General features: G+C 53.6%; 1 protein-coding gene across 1 annotated transcript; it reads left to right on the top strand.

The window, feature by feature from the left end:
- The first annotated feature begins 172 nt into the window (after window positions 1-172).
- Window positions 173-27,670, top strand: LOC137464895 (receptor-type tyrosine-protein phosphatase kappa-like). The gene is made up of 29 exons (XM_068176460.1): window positions 173-579; window positions 9,147-9,341; window positions 9,918-10,130; window positions 10,578-10,820; window positions 11,691-11,939; window positions 14,242-14,532; window positions 14,879-14,976; window positions 15,462-15,657; window positions 15,790-15,901; window positions 16,027-16,261; window positions 16,495-16,534; window positions 17,064-17,169; window positions 17,338-17,405; window positions 17,698-17,840; window positions 17,976-18,063; window positions 18,653-18,723; window positions 19,127-19,163; window positions 19,891-19,988; window positions 20,160-20,276; window positions 21,390-21,547; window positions 21,637-21,772; window positions 23,042-23,191; window positions 23,369-23,468; window positions 23,966-24,045; window positions 24,419-24,553; window positions 24,996-25,121; window positions 25,692-25,849; window positions 26,126-26,261; window positions 26,772-27,670. The coding sequence occupies exons 1-29, from the start codon at window positions 519-521 to the stop codon at window positions 26,844-26,846; spliced, it is 3,915 nt and encodes a 1,304-aa protein (XP_068032561.1). The 5' UTR covers window positions 173-518; the 3' UTR covers window positions 26,847-27,670.
- The last annotated feature ends 313 nt before the right edge of the window (window positions 27,671-27,983 follow it).

Below are 27,983 nucleotides of genomic sequence, written 5' to 3'. Positions count from 1 at the left end.
CTGGAACTGATGCCCTGGCATGGATTCCATTTATAGCAACATGCTAACACCCCTCCTTTTTGTGCTGGAGGCCGAGCTCCTCACTGGGTTCATGTCTGAAGGCTCCCACCAGCTGCTGGAACCCAAACACATCCTGCATTCCCACCTCAGCTCCATGCCAGACTAGAGCCCAGCATGAACCAGAACACCTCACAAGTTCCCCTGAGATCTGTGCTGGGAGAGGAGGCATCCCAGCTGTGGTTAACAGCTGATCCTGACAGAAGACATAAAAACTGTGGTTTTAGACAAGAAATTAGAGACAGCAAGATTGCAAAAGGGTCATGTAGCTGAAAGAGAAAGAAGGCAGTGCTGACACTGGTGGAGTTTCCCTCTCCAATGAGGAAGCTTCTTACACCATATGTGATTTCTCTGCAGGCGTGTTTCCTTTCCGTGCTCGCAACACTTACAATCAGATGGGTGTGCAGTGAGACAGCCAGGGTAGCTGAGACCTCAGCCCTGCCCTGGGAGCATAGGCAAACATGGCCCTGCAATGGCTGGTTCTCCTGCTCCTCACACCTCTGCTGGCAGCACAAAATCGTGGTAAGCCCTATCCCAGCAATTATGGAAAACCCCAAGGAAGAGGTAAGCAGTGCTCCTTCCTCTGCCTCCAAGACAAGGTTTTACGGTGCTCCTTTTGCAGAGCTGCTGTGCAACTTTATGGCATGCAGGATACAGCAGTTGTATCAGAGAAGTCTGGTGTCCACATGGGGCCCAAGTCTACCAGTTGGGTTGTGGTTAAGCAGAGCTCTGTTTGGGGATGGAGGGCAAAGCTTGGGGCGCTGGGAAAGCCTCTGCAGAGTCTGTAGTGTTCCTCCATGGAGCTGCAAATACAAGGTGTCCTTGCAGAGTGTCAGGGTGCCATGTCCTCACCACAGAGGAGATGGGTGCCGGTGCTTGACAAACACCTGGGGAGCCATGAGCTGAGCCCCTGGGTGACCAGGAGAGCCTGGGGACAGGACTTATAATGTTCTGGGCTTGCTCTTTAATGCACTTCCTTGTAAGGATCAGGGCACCCCCAGAGTTCTGCTGGGCTCTTCCTTCACTGGCTGCACACTTTGATGTCAGCAGAGTCAGTGGGAATTTGCAGGCTCACATGTTCTCTGTCCTCCCAGGAGGCTGCACTGTCTGGCAATTGAACTGTGGGTCCAGGAACTGTGACCTTGCATTGTTCTCTATCTGTCCTGGAGTACTGCTCTAAACTAATTTTCTTGGAGCTAGGTGATAAGAATCATTAAACTTGGAGCTAGGTGATAAAAACCATTAAACTAGCATCTACTGCTGTCATCCTGGTCCGCTCTGGTGTTGTATCTGGGTGGATGCAGGCTAGAGAAAACAGCTGATCTAGTGGCTGTGACAGAGTACAGGGAATGGGATCAGAAACTTTAATTGCTGATGTGAAGTGACATCAGGGTCTGTACTATGTGAGAGGTGTCACGGGAGCCTGTTTCCAGGGAAAATGTGTGTGGTTGCAGAGAGTGTAAGCACAGCACACTGTCACGCAAAAAACAAGGGCTAAAATTGCAACAGAGGATATTCTCCTGCCCAGAGTGTCTTCCTAGTCCCAGATCCCTGCTGAAGCTGTTCTCCCAGGCCAGCATGTGCAACCATGGCTTTCCTGTTTGTTTGCAAGGTGCACACTAAGACCGGGATCTGTCTGTGTCGTGGACAGTGGGAGGCAACAGGGACCTGTAGGCCTGTAGATTCTTGTCACACTCTGCAGATCTCAGTCACCCAGCCATCCCCAGTGGAGTCTCGTGCTGCCAGTGACACAGATGATATTGTGTCCCGGCTCACTCCCTGATTGGGGTGGCCCGGAAATTTGGAAAAGCCTCTTTTCTGACTTGTGCTTCTAAAGAAAGACTCAGTAGTCTTCAGTCGTCTGGTCTTAAGGTAGTTTATTGTATGTTATGTAAAAGATGTTCTTCTTGAACTGCTGTGGTCTTTTCAGCAGTCAGGTAAAGGCACACTCTGATACCTAGGGGGCTGGTGCCTTCTTTTATATCATACATTGCATGCTAAATGTTTGTTGTAGATGTCGGCAAACCCAATGGGAAGGATGTTGATGTCTGACTTATTTCAGAAGGTTGAATGATTTCTTTGTTATAATTACGCTATGATACATTAATATACTATATTAAAGAGGATACTAAAAACTACATGCTACTCTCTCTAGCTATCATATCTAACTCCCTCACAACTCGTGACCCTGTTCTCCAGAGTCCAAACACAGGTGGATCTGACTGGCCATCAGGCCCAAACAATCCACCGTGTTCCAACCACGCATTTGCTCTAGGTAAACAATTCTCCAAACACATTCCACAAGAGAAAACAAGGAGCAGAAATAGAAATTGTTTTCTTTTTCATTTCTCTCTGTGCATCTTTATAAAAATCCTGAGAGAGAGAGAAATGTGCTTGCCACAAATGTTTATGGTTTTTCTCTAAAGCTTATCACTTATACTGAATAGTGATTTTCTACTTTAAACCAATCTGTGAGTGTTAACATCACTAAGAACATGGAAGTTAGGAAGAAGAAAGAAAGAGGACAGGGCACACCCAAATCCCTCCATCTTAGAACCTCTGATCCCCATGTACAAAACACAGACCCCTCTGTAGAAGGCCTAAAACCCCCCTGTACAGCACTCAAAAATTCTTCCTTTCATTTTGTAACTACTTCTACTATAATATCTAAACTTTTGTGATTTCTTGTTCTTCCTGCAAGGTTGTTAAATTGTTCCATGGATCAGGTTCAATGCCACAGGGGTCTGTGGCTGCATTCCAGGGTCTCAAATGCTTCTGACCAGGGCCTGGAACATCTAAGAGCGTCCAAGGGACATTCCGAGTTCTGACAATATTGCTGAGTTTGCACCTTGGTGCTTGTAAAAAGAGGAACCAAGACAAAAACATGTGGTGGCCACACCCAGCAGTGTGAGCAGCCCTGCCTGCATCCTCAGCATGTGGGTTCATCCCATCCTGGCACCTCTGCTGAGCTCCAACCTGAGGGATCAGGGTCCTTCTCTTGCAGAGGGACAGGGCAAGGAAGATGGCCCGAGTGAGGCAGGAGGGTCTCTCCCATCCCTGCTAGGGTGGAATGGGCTGACAGTGGCAGTGGGGCCGGGTAAAGCTGTTGGACAGAGGGAGGGAACAATAGGCTGGGATCCCTGAGCATATCCCCTGGCAGATACAAGACAGAAGCCGTTGTGCATAGTGAAAAGAGAACAGTGCAGGGGGCAGCAGTGCAGCCACAGGCACAGGATGTGGTTTGCACGTGTGGTTGGCCCTGCTGCTCAGCTCACCCCATCATGGGGACCCTGTGCACTGAGCAGGGTGCATTGTGTTGTTGTCCCATTGTCACCTTATTGTCTTGCTGTGCTGCTCTCACAAGACGTTTTTCCTCCCTGAAATGCCATACCTGTACAAAACTCTCATCCCCTTACAGTCCCCGTGCACCTGGAAGGCAGGTGGGGAAGCTTCTAGGGCACATTTCCTGTGCAAAGGAAGGGTCTGGCATCCAAGCTGGCCCTGACCCCTTTTTCATCAGCCTTGCTGGACACTGTGTAGTGATCTAGTGGCAGCTGACAAGATGTTCTAACAAAGAGCACAGTTGCAATGACCAGGGGGTGGGAGAGTGGTAGCTAAAACTAAGACATAGCAATCTGAAAGGTTTTGTGTCAGCTGAATTCCAAACAGTGCCTAGAGTAGATCTTAGGGGGAACATGAGTGCTAAGAGGTACTGCAGACGAGTGCCTGGGGCTTGGCACCCAAGGCTGGTGAACTGTGTGTTCCACAATGCTCCCACTTCCCATCACCAGAGTAGAGATTTAGGAAACACAAATTTTGCCTCCTGTTCTTAGACACCTGTCAGATGTCCTTTAGCATCGGGTAGGCCAGTACAGGTTAAAGTGCCACCATTTCCCAGCTCTTCTCACAATGCCTTCCTCAGTGACTTGCTTTGCCACCCCATTTCCCTGCCACGACTCCCAAGCAGAGCATCCCCAGGGTCTCTCTGCTCCATCACTCTTAAACACCTGCTCAGCAGCTCTGGTGGCTAGTGAGGAGTACAGAGATGCTCTAAGACCCGTGTTTGTGTTCTCAGTGCCTTGCAATACATCTCCCCACTGGTGGAAAGAATGATTGCTTTTCTTAGCTCCTCTCAGCAAGCACATGGCATCAAACACAGCAAGACTGCAGTGCACTTTGCTGTCACCTCTCTCAGCTGCTGAGCTGCCCTGCCAAAAGGGTTGAACTTTGCCTACTGCTTCTTAGATTTCATCTTGTCCTTTATTCTTTGAGTGTGAGGTAATACAGTGTAAGAAAGGACACCCTTTGCTGTTAAGCAAAGGGCTGAACCCAGGAGCCTGACCTGAATCATCAGCATAAATGTTTCTCCTTTCTCCTGACCCTCCCCTTCTGGCCCATGCCGGGGCTTTGTTTAGCCCGCCAGGCTCATCACTCCTTGCAGCAGGGACAGGCAGTCCAAACATTTCTGAAAAAGGCTTTCTATATTCATGGGTAATAATAAAAAATAGCTGAGAGTATTCATTTAATAGCATCAACTAGGAAAAAACCAAAACAGTAAATATCTGCCTTTGGAGGCAAATAGACCAACCTTTTGTTACCACTCCTGTCTCAGGCATTCAGTATTTCTCATTTCACAGTGAGCACACGTTGCACGTTACAAAAGATGCCTATTTGGTCACATCTACTCTATATTTTCCTTGCTGAAATTTCACTTGACTCAGCCTCCTTCCTCTAGCTATTTTATTCCCTTGTAGTGGTACTCTCCAGTCACTGGATTCCTTGAGCATGGGAATGAGCTGTGGGCTCTGCCTGCCTTTTCTGATCTCTCCCACACAGCCCTTGGGCTCTGCTCAGCATGGTCCATGCCCTGCTTGGATGTGGGTGCTGTATCAGACTCTGTCTGCCCCTGAACACAACAGGGGCACATCTGGCAGGTCAAAAGGCACAGGAGAGACTGTGAGGAATTTAAAAAATGTGGCCAAATGATCTCCTCCATTCCCAAATTCAGAGAGATGCTGTAAGACCCATGTTTTGTTCTCAGTGGCTTACAGTGCAACCCTCCAATGCAACTGGAAAAACAGTGGTTTTCTCTGTGGAAACAGTGGTTGCTTTTCTTAGCTACTCTCAGCAAGCACATGGCATCAAACACAGCTCAGAGAGCTTGGGAAGGAAAGGATGAGTTGCAGAGGACAGGAATCCCCCTGGTGCTTGCAAGGGACCCTGTGGGCAGAGAAGCAGCAAGGAGGGAGCAGGAGGGTTTGCCTGCAGGACTGCTGTCCTGTGTAGTCTTTGTGTCCGAAGGGCAGACACACTGGTGGCACACGTGTGGTCTTTGCAGAAGTACATTTCACCTGCCTACCCTTGCCTGAGGCTGCACTGGAATCCGTGCTGCATCCCAGCAGCATCCCAACATTCCAGCTCAGCACACAATGACAGGAACACTGAGGAAAAGTCTGCACATCTGTGGAGGCCTTTTCACCTGAAACAAAGACAGCAGCGAAAAGGCCGATGCTCTTGCAAAGGATCAAGTCTGATCAGTGCCCAGGTCTAAGAGAAATGATTGGCTGGAGTCCTGGTGAAGGTGGACACCTAGTCAGAAATGTGTGGCTGTTATGCCAGCTCTGTTCATGCAATCCCTTCACACCCGCTTCCAGCCCAGGAGTCTTACACAGCACCTATTTCCTTGTGCCCATAACCAAGGAAAAGTAACCTGAGTTGCGGGGGCAAAAGAAGGGACTGGCAGAATGAAGACCATCCTGCTGTAGGAAAAGACCAGGTTTCAGACAAGCTGAGGAACCGGAAGGTGCACGAATCCATGGGACCTGATCAGATTATGTGTGGGTCCAGAGGCTGGAGGAAGTGGCAGGGACACTATCCATCCTAGCTGAGAAGTTGTAGCTGCCAACTTCCAGTAAAGCTCCCACTGACTGTAAAAGGAGAAGCACAACCCCCCTTTTAAAAAGGGGAAATGAGGGAGACCCAGGGAACTGCAGGCCAGTCAGTCTCCCTTTGGTGCCAGGCAAGATAATGGAGCAGTTCCTGCTAGAGATTATCCTGAGGCACATGGAAATTATTTGTGATGGCTTCACAAAGAACAAATCATATCTGAGTAATTTGTTGGCCTTCTATGGTGGAGTGACAGCGTTTGTGGATAAGGGAGGAGTGACTGGCATCATCCACCTGGACTTGTGCAAGGCATTTGACAATGTCCTGCATGACATCCTTGTCTCCAAACTGTGAAGGTGTGGATTTGATGGATGGACCACTCTGTGGGGGAGGAGTTAGCTGCAACACTCAAAGTGTGGCAGTCAGCACTTTGATATCCACTGGCACAGGATGCCCAGAGAAGCCGTGCATGTCCCATCCCTGAAAGTGTTCAAGGCCAGACTGTGGATGGCTTTGGACAGCCTGGTGTAGTGGAAGGTGTCCCTGTGCATGACAGGAGGGCTGGAACTAAGTGATCTTCCTTGGGAACCTTCCAGCCCAAACGCCCTTCTATGCTTTTATGAAAAACTGAATGAGTCCACAGTGCCTGTAAACAAGAATTAGCATAACGCTACAGATGCCTGATTTCAGTTGTGCAGAAGTAGCACCTTTTAGTAATAGGAAACATTACAAACTTTAAACAAGGACTAGCTCTCAATTTTGCTACAGTAAGCCTGCTTTGTATTGCATCTCCAAAGCAGCAACCATGAGGTGTGGCTTTTTCACACACAGTTACCCCTGCCCCTGCAAGGAAGCCTGGCAAGTCTAGAGAGCTCCATTCACATTATTTCAGCAGTAAGAGCTTTGCTCTATGAAAAGACTCAGGGAGAGCTGCAAGCAAGGCACAGCTCTGTTGTGCAGCTGCAATCACCCTTGCCAGCACAGCATCCATGTTTGTGGAAAGATGCTGTCCCAGATACCTCTTGAAATCTGCACCTGTGTCAGCAGAGTGCCTGCAAAGGAGAATTGCTCGTTTCCTCCTGCCTTCCTGCCCAGCAGCTTGCTGCGTGTGGTGCTGCCAGTGGGTTTTGAGTGCTGTGGGAGCTCTCACAGCTACCAGGAGGTGTGGAACAGTTACAAAAGGAAAAAAGGTGAGGCCCCCTCACATTGAACTCAAGAGTGGGGCCATGTGGGAGAGGCCAGACATGCTTGTGGGCATTCACAACTCCCTCAGCTCCTAAGGCTGCCTCCACTGCAGAGTTTCCATCCCCTCAAACTGCTTCTTGCTTCAGGCCAGGCCCCACATGACTCTTTTCAAGCAACTGTTGTTCACATTTCTGTGGAACCTCTAGGATCAAAGAATACCCATCAGTGAACAGTCTTCCTACAGGCACAATTCAGTGCCCTGAAATGAAAATTAAAACATGGGAAATGCTTTCATGAGTAGCTCTCACCTGCCTGAAATTCTTGATGCTCAATTTGCCAGTCTGGGAATATTCTTTTTTTCCACTAATTTGTCAGGGGTTTCATCCTGTCTGGGGAGGTGCAGCTGTTCTGGTCCACTACTGCATGAGGTATGCAGAGCACTCCTGGTTTCCTGGGGAGTCCTGACGCCACTTGGGTGTTGTAGGAAGCAGTGCAAACTCTCAGTGCCTGCCTGACTGCACCCTGGTAACTTTGGACTAAGTTTGGGCAGCTACAGCTAAATCTGAATAGCGGAGGAACACTCACAGAGAGTTACAAATCTTATGTGAAAAGTGGGATCTGATCAGAGGGTAGAGACCCAAATTAGGGCCATGCAAAGAGCCAGCAGCACTCCTGTCTGGAATTTAATGGAAACAAATATGAAAAATTACTTCATGTTGGTTTGGCAATCAATTACCCAATCCATGTGTTGCAAAAGACAACGAAATGTGCAGCTGGTGTAATACCTACATGCTGTTAATCCTCGTCTGTCAACTCAGATGAGGAGATGTCACTCCTCTTGGGTGAGGATGGGAGGGATATAGGACAGGGATATGGGACAGAAGGTACCTGCTCCTAGGAGACAGCAGATATTTTGTGAGAGGGATAGAGCAGAGGAAATTGCCGCAATGTCCACCCAGAGTCTTCTTGGTGCTTCCCAGCTAGCTCCGACGCAGCGGCTGCAAGGGACACCCTTCCGTGCTCAGGAGTGTGGAAGAGCGGCTAAGGGTTATGAGCCCTTTCCTCCGAAGGCACTGTTGGCGATGGTGAGGGAACTGGGAGGAGACAATCCAGGCTGTATAAATCCAAGGTTTATTGTTAGCTCTGCAGAGCTCCTGGCCTCAGGGGACACAACTAGAAAGCCCCTGAGGAGGCCAGTGCAGCCCCTTTTCTTAGGTGGTGGAAACAAGGGAGGGGTTTGGCTTTCCAGCAACGGGGAGGATAGAGGGGAGTGGGACATGAAGTAATTGACAAGCAGGACAACATATCGGGGAGCTGAGGAGGGGGGACTGCTGGCCCTTGGCCAATCACTCAATGCCCTTCATGGAAGCTTCTAGAGAGAAGGGCTGGAGACCTGAGTGACAGACAAGGTGCCGGGGAGGGGATATAGGTATTCACAATGAAATTACTAGCGATTTGGGGGGAGTGGGGATGGGATTGACATTTAGGGAAGGGGAGACAATTTGGGATGAAACCATAAATGAGGGAAAAACAGTAACAAACCAAGTAATACAATACAAGAGGAGATAACAAGTGTAACATCCTGACCAAAAGCAAAGTGGCAACTTGAGTGGGATTTTGCTGCAAACAAGTGTGCCTGTGGGTGTGAGCAGATCGTGTCCAGCAGAATGACAGGAATGCCTATCAGTGGTGCAGGTAGAGAGTCTGGTGCACTGCCCCTGCATTTCTGGGAGAGAGCAACATACACCAGGCTGCTGGATCTGTCTGGCTGGGCTGTCTCTACAGCAGCGGGTGGGCAGGATAACCCTGTGGATATCCTTCCTGCGCTGCCCCTGAGGGTGTGAGGAGGGATAAAGCATCTGGGGGATGAGGCTCATCCTGGGAGGTGCCATCTCTGCCACCCCTCTGAAGAGAGAGGGATTGGCACCACACTCCATGAGGATGGAACTTCCTCATCCTCATGGATACTGCTGGAGCCCAGTGACCCTCAGGCTCTGCCTCCTGGCCTTTGCACACAGGAAAATGTAAAATTCCCTCCGACTGGGACACCAGACTGCGGTTTACTCCAAAGAAGGGTAACTATGCCTTGAATGAAGTGGTGCAGCTCAGCTGTGCTGGGAAGATTCCTGGGAAGTTTGTACCATCTGTCCCGCATATCCAATGCATTTCCAGAGGGGACCAGATCCTGTGGAATGAGACTGTCACCTGCAAGGGTAAGCACAGCCCTGCACCACGCTGACCCAGGGTCCTGAGCTGGTGACAGACCCTCTGTGACCTGGTCATGCACAGGACAGTGCAGGAATGGCAGACCTGGATGCCTTGGCTTTCCCCATGTCCTGGCAGTGACAATGCTCTTTTTGTCTCAGCACCTTGCTGTAGGCACCTGCTGGGCTCTGTGCTCCTGGGAGGGGTTCAAAGGCAGGAACAAGACTCCCTGCACTGGGGGCTACTGCAAGCCCCGTGCCTTCAAACAATGACTGGGTGTATGGCCAAGGTGGTGGGAGGGGATAGAAGTCTGTGTGAAGACTCGGAAGGAATTCAGTCCTTGCCCAGCCTTTTCCAAATGGAGCCTGACTTGGGAAGCCTGCAAGACTGTAGTGGGCATGAATGGAACTGCTCCATGCGTGGTCTGCTGCCACCAATAACTCTGTTCTAGGCTGCAGAGAGGGATCAGTAGTTGAATGTGGTAACCAAGGGACATGGGCCCTGACAAAATCAGAGCAACAGATATCCCAGCAGACCATTTCCCTTCCTGCTTACATGAGCTCCTTCTCCTCTCCTCTGTGCAGAGAGATGCCAGCAGCCCCAGTGGGACTCACAGCTCCAGTTTAGGCCAAACCAGAGATTTTACTGGGTCAGTGAAGTGGTGACACTGAGCTGCTGGATGAACGACACTCCTCCCCTTGCTATGATCAGATGTGCAAACTGGAAGGATGCCTGGGAGGTGTTGGACATTTGGGGAACATGGCATAGGTTAGCAGAGAACCTGATCTGCGCCACGGGTAAGTTGGGAACCAGTAGGTCTCCCCTGCTACACGCACGTCCCACTCTGGATGGGACCTGGACATCCTGCCATATCTGTGAGACACCTTGGGCACAGCTCAGAGTCAGGTCCCACTTGGGAGCAGTCTTCAAGTTGGGAGGGTTAGAAGCCTTCAATGTGGGACAGGTTTTCTCTATCCCTGCATCTCCCAATCTATTCCTGAGTTGTATGTCACCGGGAAGTCAGAGGGGAACAGATCCTACCCTTCAGTTTTCACCTCTCTCCCAGTGTCCTGTATCACCTCCTTGCCCAGGCACATGCTCTTTTTCTGCTCTTGGGGGTCCTTGGGTTTCCTCATGGTGTTGAATGCTGACATTAACCACAGTTCATCATGGAAAAGCCTTGGTCCCTCTCCTGCCTGAGCATTCCCTCGCTGAGAAGGACTCTCACACTTTCTCCCTGACAGCAAAATGCCCAAAACCTCTGTGGGACGCAAGACTTCAGTTTTTGGAGAATGAAGCTGAATTCCCACAGATCAGAGAACTGACGCTGACCTGTCCCAAAGGTCTTGAGCCCTCCTTCCCTGAGGTCAAATGTGCAAAGGAAATTCAGGGAGTGAGGTCTGGAAAACCCGTCTATGTGGATGCCTGGTGGGGCAGGAACAGCACGGGTGCCTGGACACGCATTGAGAGGGATGTCCTGTGTATGGGTAAGTGAGGCTGCAGCAGCTCTCCCGTGTCTCCCCTCTACCCTCACCCTCCTTGGGGCTCTGTTGTCTGTGCAAACTGCTGAAGAGGACAACCCAGCCAGGAGACAACAAACCAGGCAAAAGCAGCTGGGCTAGCTGAAATCTCCTGCAGTGGGTCCTGAGCAGGCCAAGTCTGGGACTCCCAGCTGGGTGCCCAGGCCATGGGCAGAATCCAAGGCTACCACCCAGGTGCCCATGGAAGTTCTGTTATCTTTGCTGTGCCTCCAGGTGCCACCTGGAATCACAGATCTGCTTGTTCCCCTGCTGGCTCATGGATAAGGGACCCGGGGAACATCTCCTGCACCTGCAGGAACTGCAGCAGAGGGGAATGAAGGGAGCCATGATGATGCAGGGCTGGCTCAGCCCTTGGCACTGGGACAGGAGGCTGTATGGGATGGACCTGGGGAAGGAGCAGTGCCGTTTATCAGGGGATGGAGATGCAGAGCTGTCCCTGGCAGAGACAGACCTGTGCTCAGTGGGGGCATGGCAGTACTTGGCAGTGCTCTGGAGAGATGCACAGGGAGACATAAGATGGGAATCTCCCTGCTTTGGGCTTTGGGAAGTGGATATAGAAGTGTCCACAGCGAGAAGTGGATGGTTAGAGGCAGGTTCATCAATGAGTGATCCTTCACACTTTACAAGCACAAGGATAGCCACTTCCTAACAAGGCTTGCCCTCAGGTCCCATCCCAGCAGATGGATGTGTCACTTTCCCTCTCCCTTCGTTACCTGGATGGGCTGCTGGGGATTTCTCTCCCACCACTCAACCATACCCAAATCATCTCATCTCATCACCTCCAGCCCATCTAACACCCACTTTCACCTCTGACAGAAGTGTGCCAAAGGCCCCTGTGGGACTACAGACTCCAACTGGTACCCCACAAGGACAACTATGAGAAGGATGAGGAAGTGAAGCTGAGCTGCCCTGAAGGTTTCCAGCCACCCTTCACTGAAATCCAATGTCAGACTCAACTCCAGTATGATGGTTATGGGACACCAACACCTGTGTCCAAAGAATTTTGGCATGGAAGAGATTCCAGAGGTGCCTGGGTCCCTATTCAGTCCAGTCTGGAGTGCACTGGTAAGGGAGGGATCAGGAGCAGGAAAATCCTTTGCAGGGGGATATCCCGAGAACATCTCTGAGGGGGCACAGCATGGGAAGGTCAGGGATTTTCCTTGGGCCCAGCGCTGGGAGGATGGGGTGGCTGTGGAAGCAGCTCCTGCTTCCAGGCCAGGAGGAAATGTCTCCTGTTGTGCTCTCCCGTGGCTCCAGAGGATGACTGCACCACACAGCTCAGAGGGTTTGAGGGAGGCAGGATCCCTTTGCTGCTCCCTGTGAGCTGTGATGTAGCCCAGCTGGGGACACACCCTGCTGGCTTCCCTCTGTCCTCCCCAAAATGCCCTGATGTTTGACTGAACAGGAGCGATTGTGTCACTGGAGAAATTCACCCAATGGCTCACATTCAGTTTCCTAGTACACCATGACCCCAAACTTCTCCTGCTCCCCCTTTCAGAGAGCTGCATCTTCAGTCTCTCCCTTTCCATCCAATCAGCCTGGTGTGGCAGGGGGGACAAATCTGCTGGTTGTGGTGCTCCATTGGGCATCTCTGGTCTTCTGCCATCAGGGCTGTTTGAGAGCCAAGCCTGAGCACAAGGGGCTTGTCACAGCATTTCCCTTTGTGGCAAAGTTGGTCTGCACCTTGTGAGATGCCTCGTGTGCCCCTTTGGCAGAAGGCAGATTGTATTTTAAACCCCTTCAGGCCTCGCAAAGCTTCTTGCAGAGGCTTGAACAGACAAGGGCTCCTTCCAGGAGCCAGCATCCTTCTCTGTAGGAATCATTGCCACAAAGCCTCCCCCTGCAGCATTGGACAAACTGCTGGGACCAGCTGCTCAGCTACTGCCTGCTGAGCCTGGAGGATGGTGGATTTGGTGGGGAGGTGATGGGAAGAAGGAAGGGTTGTGTCAGGAGAAAGGGGCAGGGGCATTGGTAAAGCAGGAGGTGTGAATGCAGAAGGCACTGCTCAGCCCCTGTCCCTCTGCCCAGCGGTGTGGGGCAGGAGGAGAGCAGCCCAGGCAGCAAGTGAGTGAGAACAGGGAGCACAGGAGTGTAATAGGGGCACGGCTGATCCCTGTGGGAGGGATGAGCCAGGGCTGAAGGGCCCTGCATGCCAGCAGGAGTGGTGGTGCCATGGCCCAGCAAGTGCCACCTGAGCTGGGCTGGGTGACAGGCCTGGATGAGAGGCTGGAGGGAGTCCCCTGGTGCAGGGCTGATTGTCCTGGGAATGTCCCTGCTCTGGGCATTGGAGGAGGGAATATGGTTCCCATGGACACGATAGTGAACGAGGCAGGATCATGGATGAGTGACTCTTCGGAATTTCCATGCATTGGAAAAGCTCCTTCCCAACAAGGCTGACCTCAGGTCCCGTCCCAGCAGATGGATGTGTCACCTTCCCTCTCCCTTCCTTGCCTGGAGGGATTTCTCTCCCACCACTCAACCATACCCAAATCATCTCATCTCATCACCTCCAGCCCATCTAACACCCCCTTTCACCTCTGACAGAAGTGTGCCAAAGGCCCCTGTGGGACTACAGACTCCACCTGGTACCCCACAAGGACAACTATGAGAAGGATGAGGAAGTGAAGCTGAGCTGCCCTGAAGGTTTCCAGCCACCCTTCACTGAAATCCAATGTCAGACTCAACTCCAGTATGATGGTTATGGGACACCAACACCTGTGTCCAAAGAATTTTGGCATGGAAGAGATTCCAGAGGTGCCTGGGTTCCCATTCAGTCCAGTCTGGAGTGCACTGGTAAGGGAGGGATCAGGAGCAGGAAAATCCTTTGCAGGGGGATATCCCGAGAACATCTCTGAGGGGGCACAGCATGGGAAGGTCAGGGATTTTCCTTGGGCCCAGCGCTGGGAGGATGGGGTGGCTGTGGAAGCAGCTCCTGCTTCCAGGCCAGGAGGAAATGTCTCCTGTTGTGCTCTCCCGTGGCTCCAGAGGATGACTGCACCACACAGCTCAGAGGGTTTGAGGGAGGCAGGATCCCTTTGCTGCTCCCTGTGAGCTGTGATGTAGCCCAGCTGGGGACACACCCTGCTGGCTTCCCTCTGTCCTCCCCAAAATGCCCTGATGTTTGACTGAACAGGAGCGATTGTGTCACTGGAGAAATTCACCCAGTGGCTCACATTCAGTTTCCTAGTGCACCATGACCCCAAACTCCTCCTGCTCCCCCTTTCAGAGAGCTGCAGTGACCACCTTCAGGCTCTCCCTTTCCCTCCCACTCTGCTGGGTGATGAGCAAAGTTGTCTGACTGCAGCATCCTTGCATGGCTGGGGTGGAACGGGAATAAAGTGACCTTTTGGCAATCTTTCCTCCACAGAAGTGCTCCAGGTTGACCCTGAGACCTTTGAGATCTCCAGCACCAGCATCAAACTGAAATGGACCTGCAGGTTCCCTGATGCCTGCCAGGGCATGAGGGCCATGTGCCGGCTGGCAGCACCTTCCTCCCCTCCCTGTGAGGCTGAGGAGGTGAATGGAGAGCAGATGTTACATGGCCAGGAGGGAACATTCACCTGCTCCCCTTTGCAGCCCTTCACTGAGTACAGTGTCACCATCGGCTTGCCCTCCAGCACAGTCATATACAGAAAGTATGAAAGGACAAAAGCAGCAGGTGTGTGTCTACCTACATGAAATACAAAAGTGTCTTTCACCTGTCAGCTCAGCCAGAGTATCTCTGCTCCATGCAGGGATGTGCCTGGGATCAGAGCTGGGTCCTGTGGGGCTCTGGGGAAGGGGCTGGGAGAGCCCTGAGCAGGGCATGCCCCATTCTCATTGTCCCGCTCCACACCACGCTGTTGTGCTTCCCACTGCTGCAGCACACGCAGCCTTTGCAGGGGACAAACCCTTCGTAGGGAGTCCCTTTGCCGCCTGTCCCTTGGCCAGGAGCTGCTGCAGCCTCCTCTGGCCTCAGCCCCTGCTCATGGCCCTGAGTGTGACCCCACTCTCTGTGCTTGCAGTGCCCGACAGACCGGAGCAGCTGTGGCTGGATCCCGACAGGGGCTCTCTCAGGTGGAGCTCGCTGCCCTCCTGCAACGGGGAGATCATCGGATACCAGGTACCAAGGGGCCAGGGCAGACCCTCACCTCCCGGCCTGGAGCTGTGTGCAGGCACACTGGGAAGTGTGGGAAAGGGAGAGCCGTGAAGACTTGAAGGAGGAAAGAAAAGCTCACGGCTCCGCTTGTGGAGCATGTCACCACAGTGCCTGTGATACTGCAACAGCTGTCCTCGGGCTCAGTACATATATGCACAGCCCCTCAAACGAGCAGCCTCCCTCTTCCCTTCTCAGAGGCTCAGCCCTTTGCTCACAGAGGTTGCTGCTCCCACATCCTGGGTGTTGGCTCCAAATTCCTCCTCTCCTCTTCTGTGTTTTGAGCTCCCCGCGTGGGGCTGAGGCTCCTGCCCGTTCCTGTCGGGAGCCATCCCCAGGCACAGCGGGCAGGCACAGGGAAGGGCAGGCTGGCAGGGACGTTGCCAGCTGCGGGCACCTTCCCAGCGGGCAGCCGGGAGCTGCCGCGTTCCAGCTGTGTCTCCTGTGCGCAGCTGAGCATCACAGCCAGGAATGCCGGGGACAGCAGCGTGCTGGAGACGGAGCGGCTGCGGCTCGATGGCTCCGTCACCGAGCACCGGCTGCCGGAGCACAGCCCTGGCAGCAGCTACGCCGTGACGATCCAGGGACTGACGGCTGCTGGAGCCGGGGCTGCGCTGATGAGGGAGTTTCCCGGCAACAGCAGCTCCGGTGAGCTTTGCTGTGTGGCCGGGCCAGGAGCCTGGGTACGGCGAGCCGTGCTCGGCGGCCTGCGCTGCCCGGGGCTGCCCCCGCTGCTCGCCCAGCCCTGCCGAAGCTCATTCCCCGGCTGTTCCCCTGCAGACACCCCGCGCCCCCAGGCCATCAGCTGCCGCAGCGTCCGCGACATCGCCCCAGCGCAAGGGACGGCCGTGCTTCCCCTGCGCCCCATCGCCCGTGGCTCTGAGGCCGCCAGGTGAGCGCGGCGCCCCCCGCGGCTCTGCAGCCCCGCCAGGGCTCTCCCCACGCCAGCGCTGGCCTGCGCACGCCTCCCTTGCACTGGCCCCCGGGCCCGCGTCCCACTGCCTTTGGGCCCTGCAGGGAGCACCAGCTGATCGTGGCCGCGACGCACAACGGCTCGCTGATCGAGAGCATCTGCTCGGGGCAGCCACGGCTCTCCAATGCCAGCGTGTACCTGGCCGCTGTTCTCAACCTCACCGCCCCCACGGACTTCGTGCTGGGCGACGGCAGCCGCGGCCAGGGCGAGCACAACGCTGCCCTCCGCCCGGGCCGGGACTACACGGCCCTTCTGCGCCTCGTCCGCCTCGGCCCGCAGGTACCATCGGGGGGCTCCTGCTCCCTGGGGATGCTGCCGGCCGGGGCTGCGCCCCTCGCTGCCTCTGCGCTGGCTGGGAGGCCACGCTCCTGTCCCGTGCCTCGGCACGATGGTGTCCCCGGGCTCCTGGGCCACAGCCGGGTCACTCGGTGGCCCTGGGTGGGCACCTTTGCCTCCAGCTAGGCTAGTGCTGCAGGAGTGGGCTGAGCTCTCCCTCCTGTCTCCTCCAACAGGCAGAGAAGTTCACCTGTGTCTGCTACAGCTTCTCTGTTGGTAAGTGTCTCCTTGATCCTGGTGCCCAAGCCTCTCTCCTGCCTCTTCCCTTTTGCCAGCCTGGCAGCTTCCTTGGAAATGAGCTCACCCTGGGCAGATATAGTGGGGTATTGCCGTACTTTTGTCCTCACAGAAGTTGTCTATATCCTGAGGCTATCTGTGGTTGATGGGCTTTGGACATCCTCAGGACTCTTGGATATGTGGGTCCCAGTGACCACTGGACATTGCACATCATCCCTGCCATCACATGTTTAGTCCTCGTGCCAGTAGTCCCCTGGTGTATGTACAATCCCTAAATGCAAATGCCTCACCTGGCAGACCCCTGGGGCCTTCAGGGACACCGGGTCCACAACCGAGTGTATCACACCATGGAAGCACCTGCTGCTTTTGCCCCAGCTTAGCTTTTCTCTAATGCAAAGCCTGGGGTGGAAGACAAGGGAAGTTGCTTTTCTCTCCATGTCCCTGTGGGATGTCCCAATGCTTGGTTCAGGCTGTGCAGGAGCCTGAACCTGGGCTGTGCTGCTTGCAGGGCAGGAGCCACCATCTCTGCTGGACAGCAAGCCAATGGTTATGGCAATAGCACTGACTGTTGCATTCCTGGCACTGGGAATTTTGCTGCTTTTTGTGATCTTCAGGTCAGTATGTGCCTCACCTTTCCTGCCCTCTGTGACACATTCAGCAGCTTGCAGTGGCCCAGAGTGTTCAAGTGGATCCTGAGATGAGGCAGGGTGGTTAGATGGGCAACAGCTACTCCTCTGTCTCTCTCTTCTGCTGGTCTGTGCACCTGACTTGCTGTTTTGCAGGCTAAAGCGCAACTGTTCAAAAGGCTCGGAGAACAACAGCACTATACCCCTGAGAGGATGTCAGAAAGGTGAAGTATGAGCAAGGGCCCTGTGTGCCTTGGCTGGACAGGCTGTCTGTTAAAAGCACAGGCAGGATGATTGCAGGTTCCACAAGTTCCTTGCAGGAACAAGGTGACCAGAGCTGGCTGGCACAGGGAAAGGGACTCCTCCCAGGAGAAGGGACCTCTGTGGGAAGGGACAATATAAGGTTTGGAGAAGTTCTGGCCGCTGTAATGCCATCTCAGCCCCAGTTGCAGAGTTCCAGGACTGGCCAGTTTAGCACCAGTTGGATGCTGAAGTCCTGTCCTTGTGTCTCTGCAGATGTATGCAAGCCAAACACACAGATCCCAGTGGAGGAACTGCTGGAGGCTCTGAAGATGTTTAAGAGAGAAGAAATAGAGGCAGAACAGACAGATGATGAATCAGTCAACAGGCATGGTGCTGGGCTTCTTAGAGAATATCAGGTCTGGTTTAGCATTGCTTTCCCACCCGGCTGCACTGCCCACTCCTCAGCCCTTCCGTGGTATGTGATGCAGCTGGCCTTGGCCAGCCCCAGAATACATCCCAGTGCTGAGTGGGTTTGTTTTCTTCCTCTGCAGCAATTGTCCTCTTCTTTGTTGCACCCCTGCAATGCTGGCAAGGAGCTCTGTAATCAAAACAAGAACCGCTACAAGAGCATCATCCCATGTAAGCAGAGCTCTCCAGGGATTGGCTCAGGCTCTTGGAGCTGGCTGGGGTAGCACAGGATGCTGGGCTGGTGTAGGTGCCCCTCCAGCACTTCAGAAATACTGAGCTGCTCATCTTATCCTCCATGACCACTGAAACCCAGAGGCATTTCTGGCCCCACTCTTTTATATCCTATTGGATCATTCTTGATCTGCTCTTCAAATCCTCCTGCAAACTTAATCAAACATCATATTCCTGTTCCTGATGCTAGTCATTGCTGAACATTGCCATGTCCTATCCAGAGGCAGGTATTTTGGGAAAGTGGAAGGAGTGACCCAATTTCTTTCAAACTTTAAAGCTCCTTTGGGCCCCACATGTTGTGTACATATGGCTATTTCAAAAATCTTCCTTAAAACTGCATTGTACTTCCTGCTGTGCCATGTCACCCTTTGTCTCATCAGCTGTTCTTTAACCCTGAACATGTCCTGAGGCCTGGGGTACTGCTGAGGAGACAACAGACAATCACAGACTTTAATAAATTATGCCTTCCCCCTTAATTAGTCTCTTTGTTGCTGCCCTAAAGCATCAGTCCACCTCCCTTCTCTTTCAGATGATCACTGTCGTGTGGTGCTGCAGCCCTCTGCCACTGGGAATAGCTACATCAATGCCAGCTATGTGGATGTAGGTAGTGAGGAATTGTTACCCTGGGAAGGGTAGGAAAGGTGCCTGGCTGTGCTGGGTGAAGACAGCCCTGCTCACATGGGGGGCCCTGAGGTCTGGCACTTTTTGCCCTTAAGCTGGCAGATTTTGGGATGTTACTTCCCCTGAATCCTCTTGGAGCTGCCTGGAGTAGTCTGGGTTTGTGTGCAGTTCTCGTCTCTAACAAAAAGGGACCCATGTGAGGGGGCAGGAATTGAGATGCAGCCCCTAGGTACCCACTGTCTGTGCTGGCCAGGAGAGGTGCTGTGGGACACACTATGCTGAGAGTTCTGGGCTTTGGTACCTGGGGGATGGATCCTTTATTTCATTCCCTGTTAAACATCTAACTCATGTGATCAGAGCTGTTTGAATCTCTCCCCTGCAGACCTACCGAAGTCCACACTTCTTCATTGCAGCTCAAGGTAGGTGCTCCCAAACCTCATCCTCAGGAGATGCCATTCACTGCCCTGAGCAATCTGGGAAATGGGGAACTGGGATAGCAGCCAGGGAGCTGTGAATGGCTCACTCCAAGTCCCTGTATCTCCAGGGTCTCTATCCTGAGCAGTTGTTACAGGTGCTACAGGGCATGGAAGGTCTCAATGGTAGCTTGACAGCAGCTGGAGCTGGTGTCTGTACTGCCCAATATGAAGACATGGTCCTTCCACTCACAAGCCTAGTTTTTTCCCTTTGGCAGCTGGCATGACAGGCACAATCCTACAAATGCCTGGCATATCTGCACTGGGTGCACTCAGATACAGTCTCCCCCCAGTAGTGCAAAGCCTGGATGGGTTTGTCTGCTCTGTGCAGCATGAAATGAGGTCTTGGCTCCCTGAAGAGCTGCAGAAATGCTTTTTGGAAAATAGGGCCCCAAATGTGGGAGCAGCTGAGAGTCATCTCAAGGGTCTGCATGCTAGAACCCCTAAAGCAGCAGTGAATCCCTGATGTAGGCTCATCTTCTCTCCCTTCTCCTTGTCCTAATTTCTAGCATGATGATGAAGCTGATGTGGCCAGCACCCCCATCAGGTGCTATGTCCCCTGGCTGTGCCTCTGTGTCTAGACAGAGGAAAGCCTGGGAATGTCCAAACTGTGCCTGGGAACACATCTCCATGGCTTGGACACTGGCATAGGACTCTCCTCTTCCTTCCCAAGGCCCCTTGGCTGGGACAGTGGTGGATTTCTGGCACATGGTCTGGCAGGAGAAGACCTCAGTCATTGTGATGCTGACGGGCTTAGTGGAACAGAACAAGGTAGAGAAAACCTCTCAGCCCATGCTCAGCTTGGGCATTACCAGAGCCCAGGCTTCCTTACCTGCTGGGCTCCTGGTGCAGCTGTCAGTGGGGGCAGGGAACAATTCTGCACCCCTGCAATGCTCTCCTTGTGAGTTTTCCTGTTCCCAGAAGTCTCACTGCTGTTGACAGATCAAGTGTGAGCAGTATTGGCCAGAGCAGGAGCAGGTCTATGGCGACTTCACTGTGACACTCAACAACACCTGGACCACCACAGGCCTTGTAAAACGCATCTTCTGCCTGCAGAAGGTAAGCCTGGCATGGAGCTGAGGTGGGAATGCAGGATGTGTTTGGGTTCCAGCAGCTGGTGGGAGCCTTCAGACATGAACCCAGTGAGGAGCTCGGCCTCCAGCACAAAAAGGAGGGGTGTTAGCATGTTGCTATAAATGGAATCCATGCCAGGGCATCAGTTCCAGGTTTCTGTGGCAGGCAAAGGCAGTCAGTGAGCTCCAGTGGTCACCCCAGATGAGTCTCGACTGATGTTGCACATGGGAATATTGTAGATTCTTGAGGGCTTGGGTGAGGTGATTACAAAGGGTATAAAAGCAGATTAAGGGTATAGAATGGAATCTCTGCACATCCAGGATGATGGGACAGGTGCCTGCCTGTCACCTGAATCAATCTGCAGAAGGTCCACACTGAAGCTCCTTGGTCACTTACAGCCCTAAACCGGGGCAGGTAGTTGATGGTTTGAGATAACCTACATAAGGTCATTTCCCAAGATGTGTGCTCCTGCTGAAGTTACACCTCAGATAAAGGGCAGAAACTGAAGGAGTTGCAAGGAGGGAAAACAGGTACAATATAAAGAAATTGCAGTTATGCATATTCCTGTCCTTTCATGTCTTGCCCAGAGCTGAATATGTAGCTGAAACGTAAAGCTCCAAGAGCACGTGATGGCAGGATGTAGCATTAGTTCATGTCAAGTGAAGGTGATGTTTAGAGAAAATCACAATGGGCTGGTAACAAGTGACTACATTCACATTAGTGTAGTAACAGCCTTAGGATATATCTTTTCTGGGCAAGGCGAGGCTTTTTGATGACGGTGGAAATACCCTAAGCTGTGATTTTTATCATTTTCCTCTGGGGCACAAGCTGCTTTCCCTGCTTTGCGTTCACTGCTCACGGTGAAGCAGAGAACAAAAGTAATTGTGTGGCTGTGTGATGGATGAATCTGCCCTTTACTGTCTGAGGAGCTGTAGTGGAGCAGTCCTTATGGTGTGGTGCTGGAGGGAGCACTCTGTGCTGGTGCCCCTCTCAAGTGTTTTTTTCCACTACTGCCTCCTTGTTGGCATGCAATCACTTCACACAAGTTCCCTGGTCGCTTCCAGCTCCCTGTTGCCAGCCATGTCTCCCTTTTTGCAGGCAGGCTGTGCTCTCCCAAGAGCAGTGGAGCAGTTTCACTACCTGCTGTGGCCGGACCACGGGGTGCCCAGAAACCCGTCGCAGCTCCTGTGCTTGGTGGAGGCGGTGAACAAGAGGGTGTTGGAAGCACCTGCTGGACCCGTGTTGGTGCACTGCAGGTGCCGGGCTGGGTGCCGGGCTGGGGGTGTTTGGGTGCTGGGGCACAGCCAGCAGGGCAGCACTGACACGCAGTTTTCTGTGTCCTCAGTGCAGGCATCGGGCGCACAGGTACCTTCATTGCCCTGGACTTCCTCTTGAAGATGGGGAAGGCTGAGGGGAAGGTGGATGTGTTTCAGTGTGTGCAGCAGCTGCGGGAGCAGCGGGTCAGCATGGTGCAGACCAAGGTGAGGAGAGGTATTTGCTCCCTCCGCACCTCGGGCTGCAGATCCAATTTCCAGCTGTGGGAGTCGACACAGGCGGGTGGCCAGAACAACCACAAAACCATGGCTGAAATGCCAGGAGTAAATTTATTGCAATACCTCGCTAGCTGGTGGATGCCAGCAGGTAACACATAGGTGGGAACATCAGCACCATCAGGCTCAGTCTCTCCTGGGGGACAGTGGGGCTGCTCTTTTCGCCCATTTAACAAAGGCCTGTGCATGTGTAGTTTACCAGCTGGGCTGTGATGCCCTCTCTGTTTTTGTGATCTCTGGTCTTTGATCTGTCCCAAAACAGGGAGCTCAGCCATGTTCATGACAATGGGCTCCAGGTCTCTGTAAACACCTACGTGTTTACACCCCCTACACAGATTCTACTCCCCAAAGCAGACAGAGGATAAACAGCAGTAGGCTGTTTATACACAATACATAGGATTTCTCACACTGTCATTTTCCAGTCCTTGGTATTCCCAGCTGTAAGGCCACTTGAGAGAATCTGCCCTGCTCCTTCTGAATGAAAAGCCATTCTCCTGCTTTTAACCCTTTGCTGTCAACACCACCCTTCCCAGGGATGTGGCATGCAAAGCCACATTAGCCATGCTGTTCCTGATCTAGCCACAGGGACTAGGGCTACCAGGTGATGGAGACTGAAGGATCTTTTTCAATGCTGTGTCCAAACCTAGCTGGAATCTGCATTTCCCTGAGACTCTCTGAGGTATCAGCAGCATTTGTATGAGTGGGTCACCCTGACACAGAAGGGCTGTCTTGTAGGCAAGGATAAGGAACGGGAGTCCACCTGTCCCTCTGGCTTTCAGGATGTCTGCCCTCCTGGCAGCTCCTGGGCAGCAGTGTCCTGGCCTAGGGACCGTGTCCCCATGATCTGCTTAGTGCTGGGCTCCTTCCGAGAGAACTCAGTTGGGCTGGACCAAGTCTTGTACGAGGTCTAGTTAGTCCGCAGGTTTTCTGGGCTGCCTTCCCCAGAGCAGGGGTGTGCTCTGAGAGGGAGCATTGAACCTCAGGAAGGTGATCTTGTCTGGCTTGCTGGAGTTGCTGGCTGTGTCCCGAAGCAGGGCTGCCTGCAATGAGAAGTGCCTGGCCTCAGGGATCCGCAGCAGGAAGGTGAAGGATGAACCCGGCTCACTTCTGGCACAGTTTGAGGACAGCTGGTGACCTGGAGCTCCAGGGTTCCTCCTGGACTGGCTCCAGACTGTGCAGCTGACCCGTGTCCTCACGCAGGAGCAGTACAGCTTCCTGTACGAGGCGCTTCTCGAAGGCTTGCTCTGTGGCAACACCGGGGTCCCAGTGGAGAGCATCGCCACCCTCGTCCGCTCCCTTCGAGAAGATGAGACCTCAGGCCACAACAGTGTCCTAGAGAAGGAGTTCAAGGTACCACCAGGAGACAGTACACTGGCACTGTGAGGGCTCATCTGTGATGCCAGCCCCCTCCCTGCTCCCCTCCCCAGCAGTGGGATGGAGATGGGGGATCATTTCTCTGCAGTGAGAGCTCACCAAGAAGGTGAGTTGCTGACAGGCAGGACTGACTTGGGTGAATCATCTCTACAGGCCCTGCAGAGATTTTCTGAGTTGTTCCAGCTCCTGCCATGCAGAGAAGCAGAGAAACCCAGAAACCAGCCCAAGAACCGCAAGCCAGGGATCTTGCCAGGTAACACTGGCAGGGCTGGGCAGCCTCTTGCTCTAAAACCAGTGCTGGAAAGCAGCATGGGGGGAACGATGCTTTCCTGCTGCTTTCTTCCCCGGCACACGACACCGACAGGTTGGGCTCGGGCTCCAGTTGTTGTTTTCTGCTTAGTAGCTAATAAATACAGATTGGACTGATTCCTTCTGAGCCTGTTGGAGGTAGATGAGGTACACCTGGGATAAATATGTCCCTGGTCGAAACTTTCCCAGTGGAGAAGCTCGGATGAGGCACATCAGGGAGCAATGAGGAGGGTGGATCAGCCTTAGGATTTTGGGCATCCCTTAATGAGGGTGCCCTGAGCGGTCACAGCCGTGGGTGTGGTGGTGCCTGTCCGTTCAATCCTCTCCAGCCCGTGCTGCAGGGAGCTATGCTGACGGCAGCTGTTGCAGGGGAAGTCCCCTGCCCCTCTGTAGGGAGAGAATGACCCGTCATTTCCCTCTCTCTGCGCCTCGCCCCTGCAGCGGATTCCAGCCGGCCCATCCTGATGTCCTCGGTGAACGCAGACGGCTCGCCAGCTTACATCAACGCCGTGTTTGCCAGCGTAAGGCTCCGGCCGCGGCGAGAGCGGGAGCTGCTCGGGGCAGCAGGGACCCTCCTGCGCAGCCCTGCTCAAGGGCGGGCTAGAGCATCCCGCCCGGGCTGAGGGGTGCCAGCCCTCGGGCTCCTGCACGGTGACTGCTGGCCCTGCTGCCAGGAGATGGCAGCGTGTGCCAGCCACAGCCTGCTGGGAGCTGAGCCCGGCTGTGATGAGCTGAGAGGGCAGCGGGGCGCAAACACGAGCTGCTCTGAGCAGGGCTGGGGTGGCCTGTGTCTTCTCCGTCTCAGCAGGGCGGGAGGGAGCCGTTCCCGCTGTGGGAAGGGCTCTCGGCGATTGTGGGACTCTCCCCCCACACACGTCGTCGTGTCTTTTGCAGACGTACACCGAGGAGGAGAGAATCATCATCACCCAGCTGCCTTTCCCCACCACGCTGGTGGATTTCTGGGCTCTGGTCTGGGATTACACTTGCACATCGGTAGTTGTGCTGAATCAACTCCAGGAGCTGGACGAGGTCAGCAGCCCAGGCGCAGCTCTCCCCTCTCCTGGTTCCCCGTGGGGCCAAGCAGTGTGATTTCTGCCTTTGCCCCTGCATGGATCTTAACCATGAGAGCCCAGCTTGCACCAGAACCTACTGCAAGCTTGTGGGGCTCCACCTGGGAGAGTCCTGAGGACAGTGCCAGCACCACTCAGCTCCACAGCAGTGGGCTGTCCTCGGTCGCACTGCAAGTGAGCATCCCTGAGGTTTTGGTGACCCCTACCCAGGTGTCTTCTCGGATGCAGTGTTATTTTCTGGCTGCAGCACCGGGTTGGTGCCCAGCAAGTGTGTGGCAGAGCCATGTGCATGCGGCTTATGGGCGAGGGGATGGTGTGAGCCCACCCGCGGGAGGGGCTGAGCTCTGCCCTGCGTGCAGGTGGGGGCCACGTGTGATCATGCACCTCTCGCCCTCCCCCAGACATACGTGCAGTTCTGGCCCACCCAGGGCGAAGATGACTATGGCCGTTTCCATGTCCAGCTGATCTCAGAGGAGCCTGGGGCTGGCTTCACAACCTGGACGCTTGTCCTCAGCAACAGGCAGCAGGTGGGCCCTTTGCTCAGAGCCGGCAAACTCCTTTGAGAAGAATCTTTGGAAGAGCTGGGAAGGGCAGCTGTCAATAGGCTTTAATTTGGGGTCAAAGGCACAGCTAGAGATGGCAGAGGGATCTGGTGGGGTCCTGGCAGGGCATGGCCAGAGCAGAGCCTTTTGCCTTGGCAGAGAGTTTAATCCCAAGCAAGTGAGGCTGCAGGCAGAGGTACAACTCAGAGGTGTCTTTGTGTGCCTTTCCAACTGGAGGACAGCAGCTGTGGATGGAGTTTGTGCATCTCAGTGGTTCGTGGAGGGGGAACTGTTGCAGGCAGCTGGACACAGGACTGGTGTGGGTCTGAGCTGCACCTGGTGCTCACCTCTTCACTTAGGCTCTGTCTATCTGTTGCTCTCAGAGCACTTGGTGGAGAAGAGCAAAGTCAGGAGTGGCATGTCCCACTGTGGAGCTGCTCTCTTGAACCAGTGTGCATGGCTGGGCCAGGACTGGCACGCACTGTCCCTCCCCTTCCCTCCTTGAAGCCAATAGGTCTCTGCTGTGCCCAGCCCACTGTCTTTCTTCCCCACTAGCCCAAGAAATCTGCAGTGGAAATCCAGTTACATCAACTGACAGACTGGCCCATGCAGCAGCACCTTCCCCCACACCCTGGCACCATCATCAGCCTGCTAGGGAAGGTGGAGACACACCATCGGCAGAGCCAAGATGGACATATCCTTGTCACCTGCTGGTGAGTGATATCTCCTGGAGGAGCAGCCATGGCACAGAGCTGGACACAGCTCAGGCTGTGTCGGTGACATTGGTGACAGTTCCGTCTCGGGTGGATGTATGGATATGAATTCAGCTATGTTAAGGGAGGAAGGCTTCCCTGTGGAGGCTGGTTGGCTGTGGCATCTGTGGCCAGGATCATCCTGAGAGTGTGGGGGTCTAGGGGGACACTTCTGAGGCTCAGCCCTGCCACCTGCCATCGCAGAGCAAGTGAAGCTCCCCTTGCCCTCCTCCACAGGGATGGAGCCAGCCGGAGTGGGATCTTCTGTGCTGCTGGTTTCCTGTGTGAGCAGATCCAAAGCGAGGGCATGGTGGATGTATCCCAGGCTGTGAGGATGCTGAAGAGGAGGCGGAGACAGTTCATTAAAAATGTGGTAGGTGCTGACTTCAAACCCAGCTGGGATGGCAACACCAAAACAAGAGCCATATCTTGCATTGTCCCAGTAGCTGCCCAAGCCTCTCTGTGCTCAGATCATCCTGAGGCCAGGTGCTGATGAGATCTTTGAAAACTCCATTTCCTGCTGCTGGGACATACCCACTCCCTCAGTGGCAGGTTCTGCAGAATTGAACGGGCACCAAAGCATCCTGCATGATGAGTGGCCCCTTTCTGGTCCACCTGCCTGCTCAACACTTTGTGTCGTGGAGCTTTTGGCTCTCCTGCCAAAACCAGCTGGTTCCAGTGCTGGTGTAAGTCCATCCTTCCAGCTCCTGGAGCACATGCCTGGAGTCCTCAGCAGGGGAAGGTGGACTCCAGCTGGAAGGAGGAGGGTGGACTGCACCTGTGTCTGGCATGCTGTGTGTCATGAAGCTGTTGGAGACCAATGCTGACATGCCACTGCAGGTGTTGGCCCACCAGAGTCTCATGTGCATCCTTTTATCCACAGGAACAGTATGGGCTCTGCTATGAACTAGCCCTCAGCTATTTGAATTCATTTGAAACCTATGGGAATTTCAAGTAGGGACATGACCGTGGTCTAACTCTGGATGGGACTTTGACTCCCTGGACAGCCCTTCGTCAGTAACTGTGGAAGCAAGAGGGGAAAAAAGGCATGTGCATGACTCCAAGATGCTTCACTCCCCTGAAAAACCACCCCAAGGGTCCTCTGTGGTTGGAGAACACAGGAGCCAGACTGTCTCCAAATTCTGGCCAGGTGTTGAAATGGGAACCTGACCCTCTGCCCAGCATTTGTGAAGGAACTTATCGAATCACAGCCTGAGTATGTAGACCAGAGCAGAGGCACCAGGACTTCACTATCCTCCCTTGCCAAGGATGAAGAGAACAGCTGCCCCATCCAGGTTCCCTTGTCCCCTCACGAAGCCCAAGGAAAGTGGGGTAGCACCAACACCCACATTGTGTTTGGTCAGAGAAGTCTCAAACTGCTGTAAGATCCATGGTGCTCAGGAGCACAGGGTACCTGTCCTACTTTGGGAGAAGCATGAAGCCCAAAGTCAACAAGAGCCAGGAGTGGGACAACCAATGGTCCTGCAGGGCTAAACTGGTCCTTCAAACCCCACACAATCTCTTCCTGGGGCTGCATCTTCCTGGTGCTGCTCCAAGTGCCACAGCCCTACCAGCTCCATAGAAGCTCTCCCATCGGCCTGTGGCTGCACCATGGCAATCCCAGGTTACAGTGGCTCGACCTGAATATCCTGGATGTGGTTGAAGCAGCACCAAAGAAACAGGTTCTGTCTTTGCTGCACAAAGGCAGGAGACTTCAGAACCAGGAGTGACCCCATGGCTTTCTGTCCTGTGTCTCACCAATAAAGACCATGGTGGTGGTGACTATTGATCTTTGCTATCCTTCCAGGTTTGACCTGGCACAGGGGCAACAAAGGAGCTGAAAGCACAGAGATACCACAGCATGGGCACAAAATACACTCTTGGCCAAAATGTGTGTGGAGGGCCATCACCCTTGATGGATTCCCACCACACATCTGCTCCAAACTCACATTAGATTTCAGCTCCAATGTCCAGCTCAGCTCAGTAGGTCAGAGAAGCTGTCAGGAACCTCTAGGGGAATACAGGGTCACAGCAGCCCTGCTCGTGGCTCCCCTCAACAAGGCACTGTCAGCTCCCTGCAGGGGAATATGACCCC

Source organism: Anomalospiza imberbis, chromosome Z, assembly GCF_031753505.1.
Source record: "Anomalospiza imberbis isolate Cuckoo-Finch-1a 21T00152 chromosome Z, ASM3175350v1, whole genome shotgun sequence".
NCBI classification, from domain to species: Eukaryota; Metazoa; Chordata; class Aves; order Passeriformes; family Viduidae; genus Anomalospiza; species Anomalospiza imberbis.
This window is presented reverse-complemented; position numbering and strand designations above follow the sequence as displayed.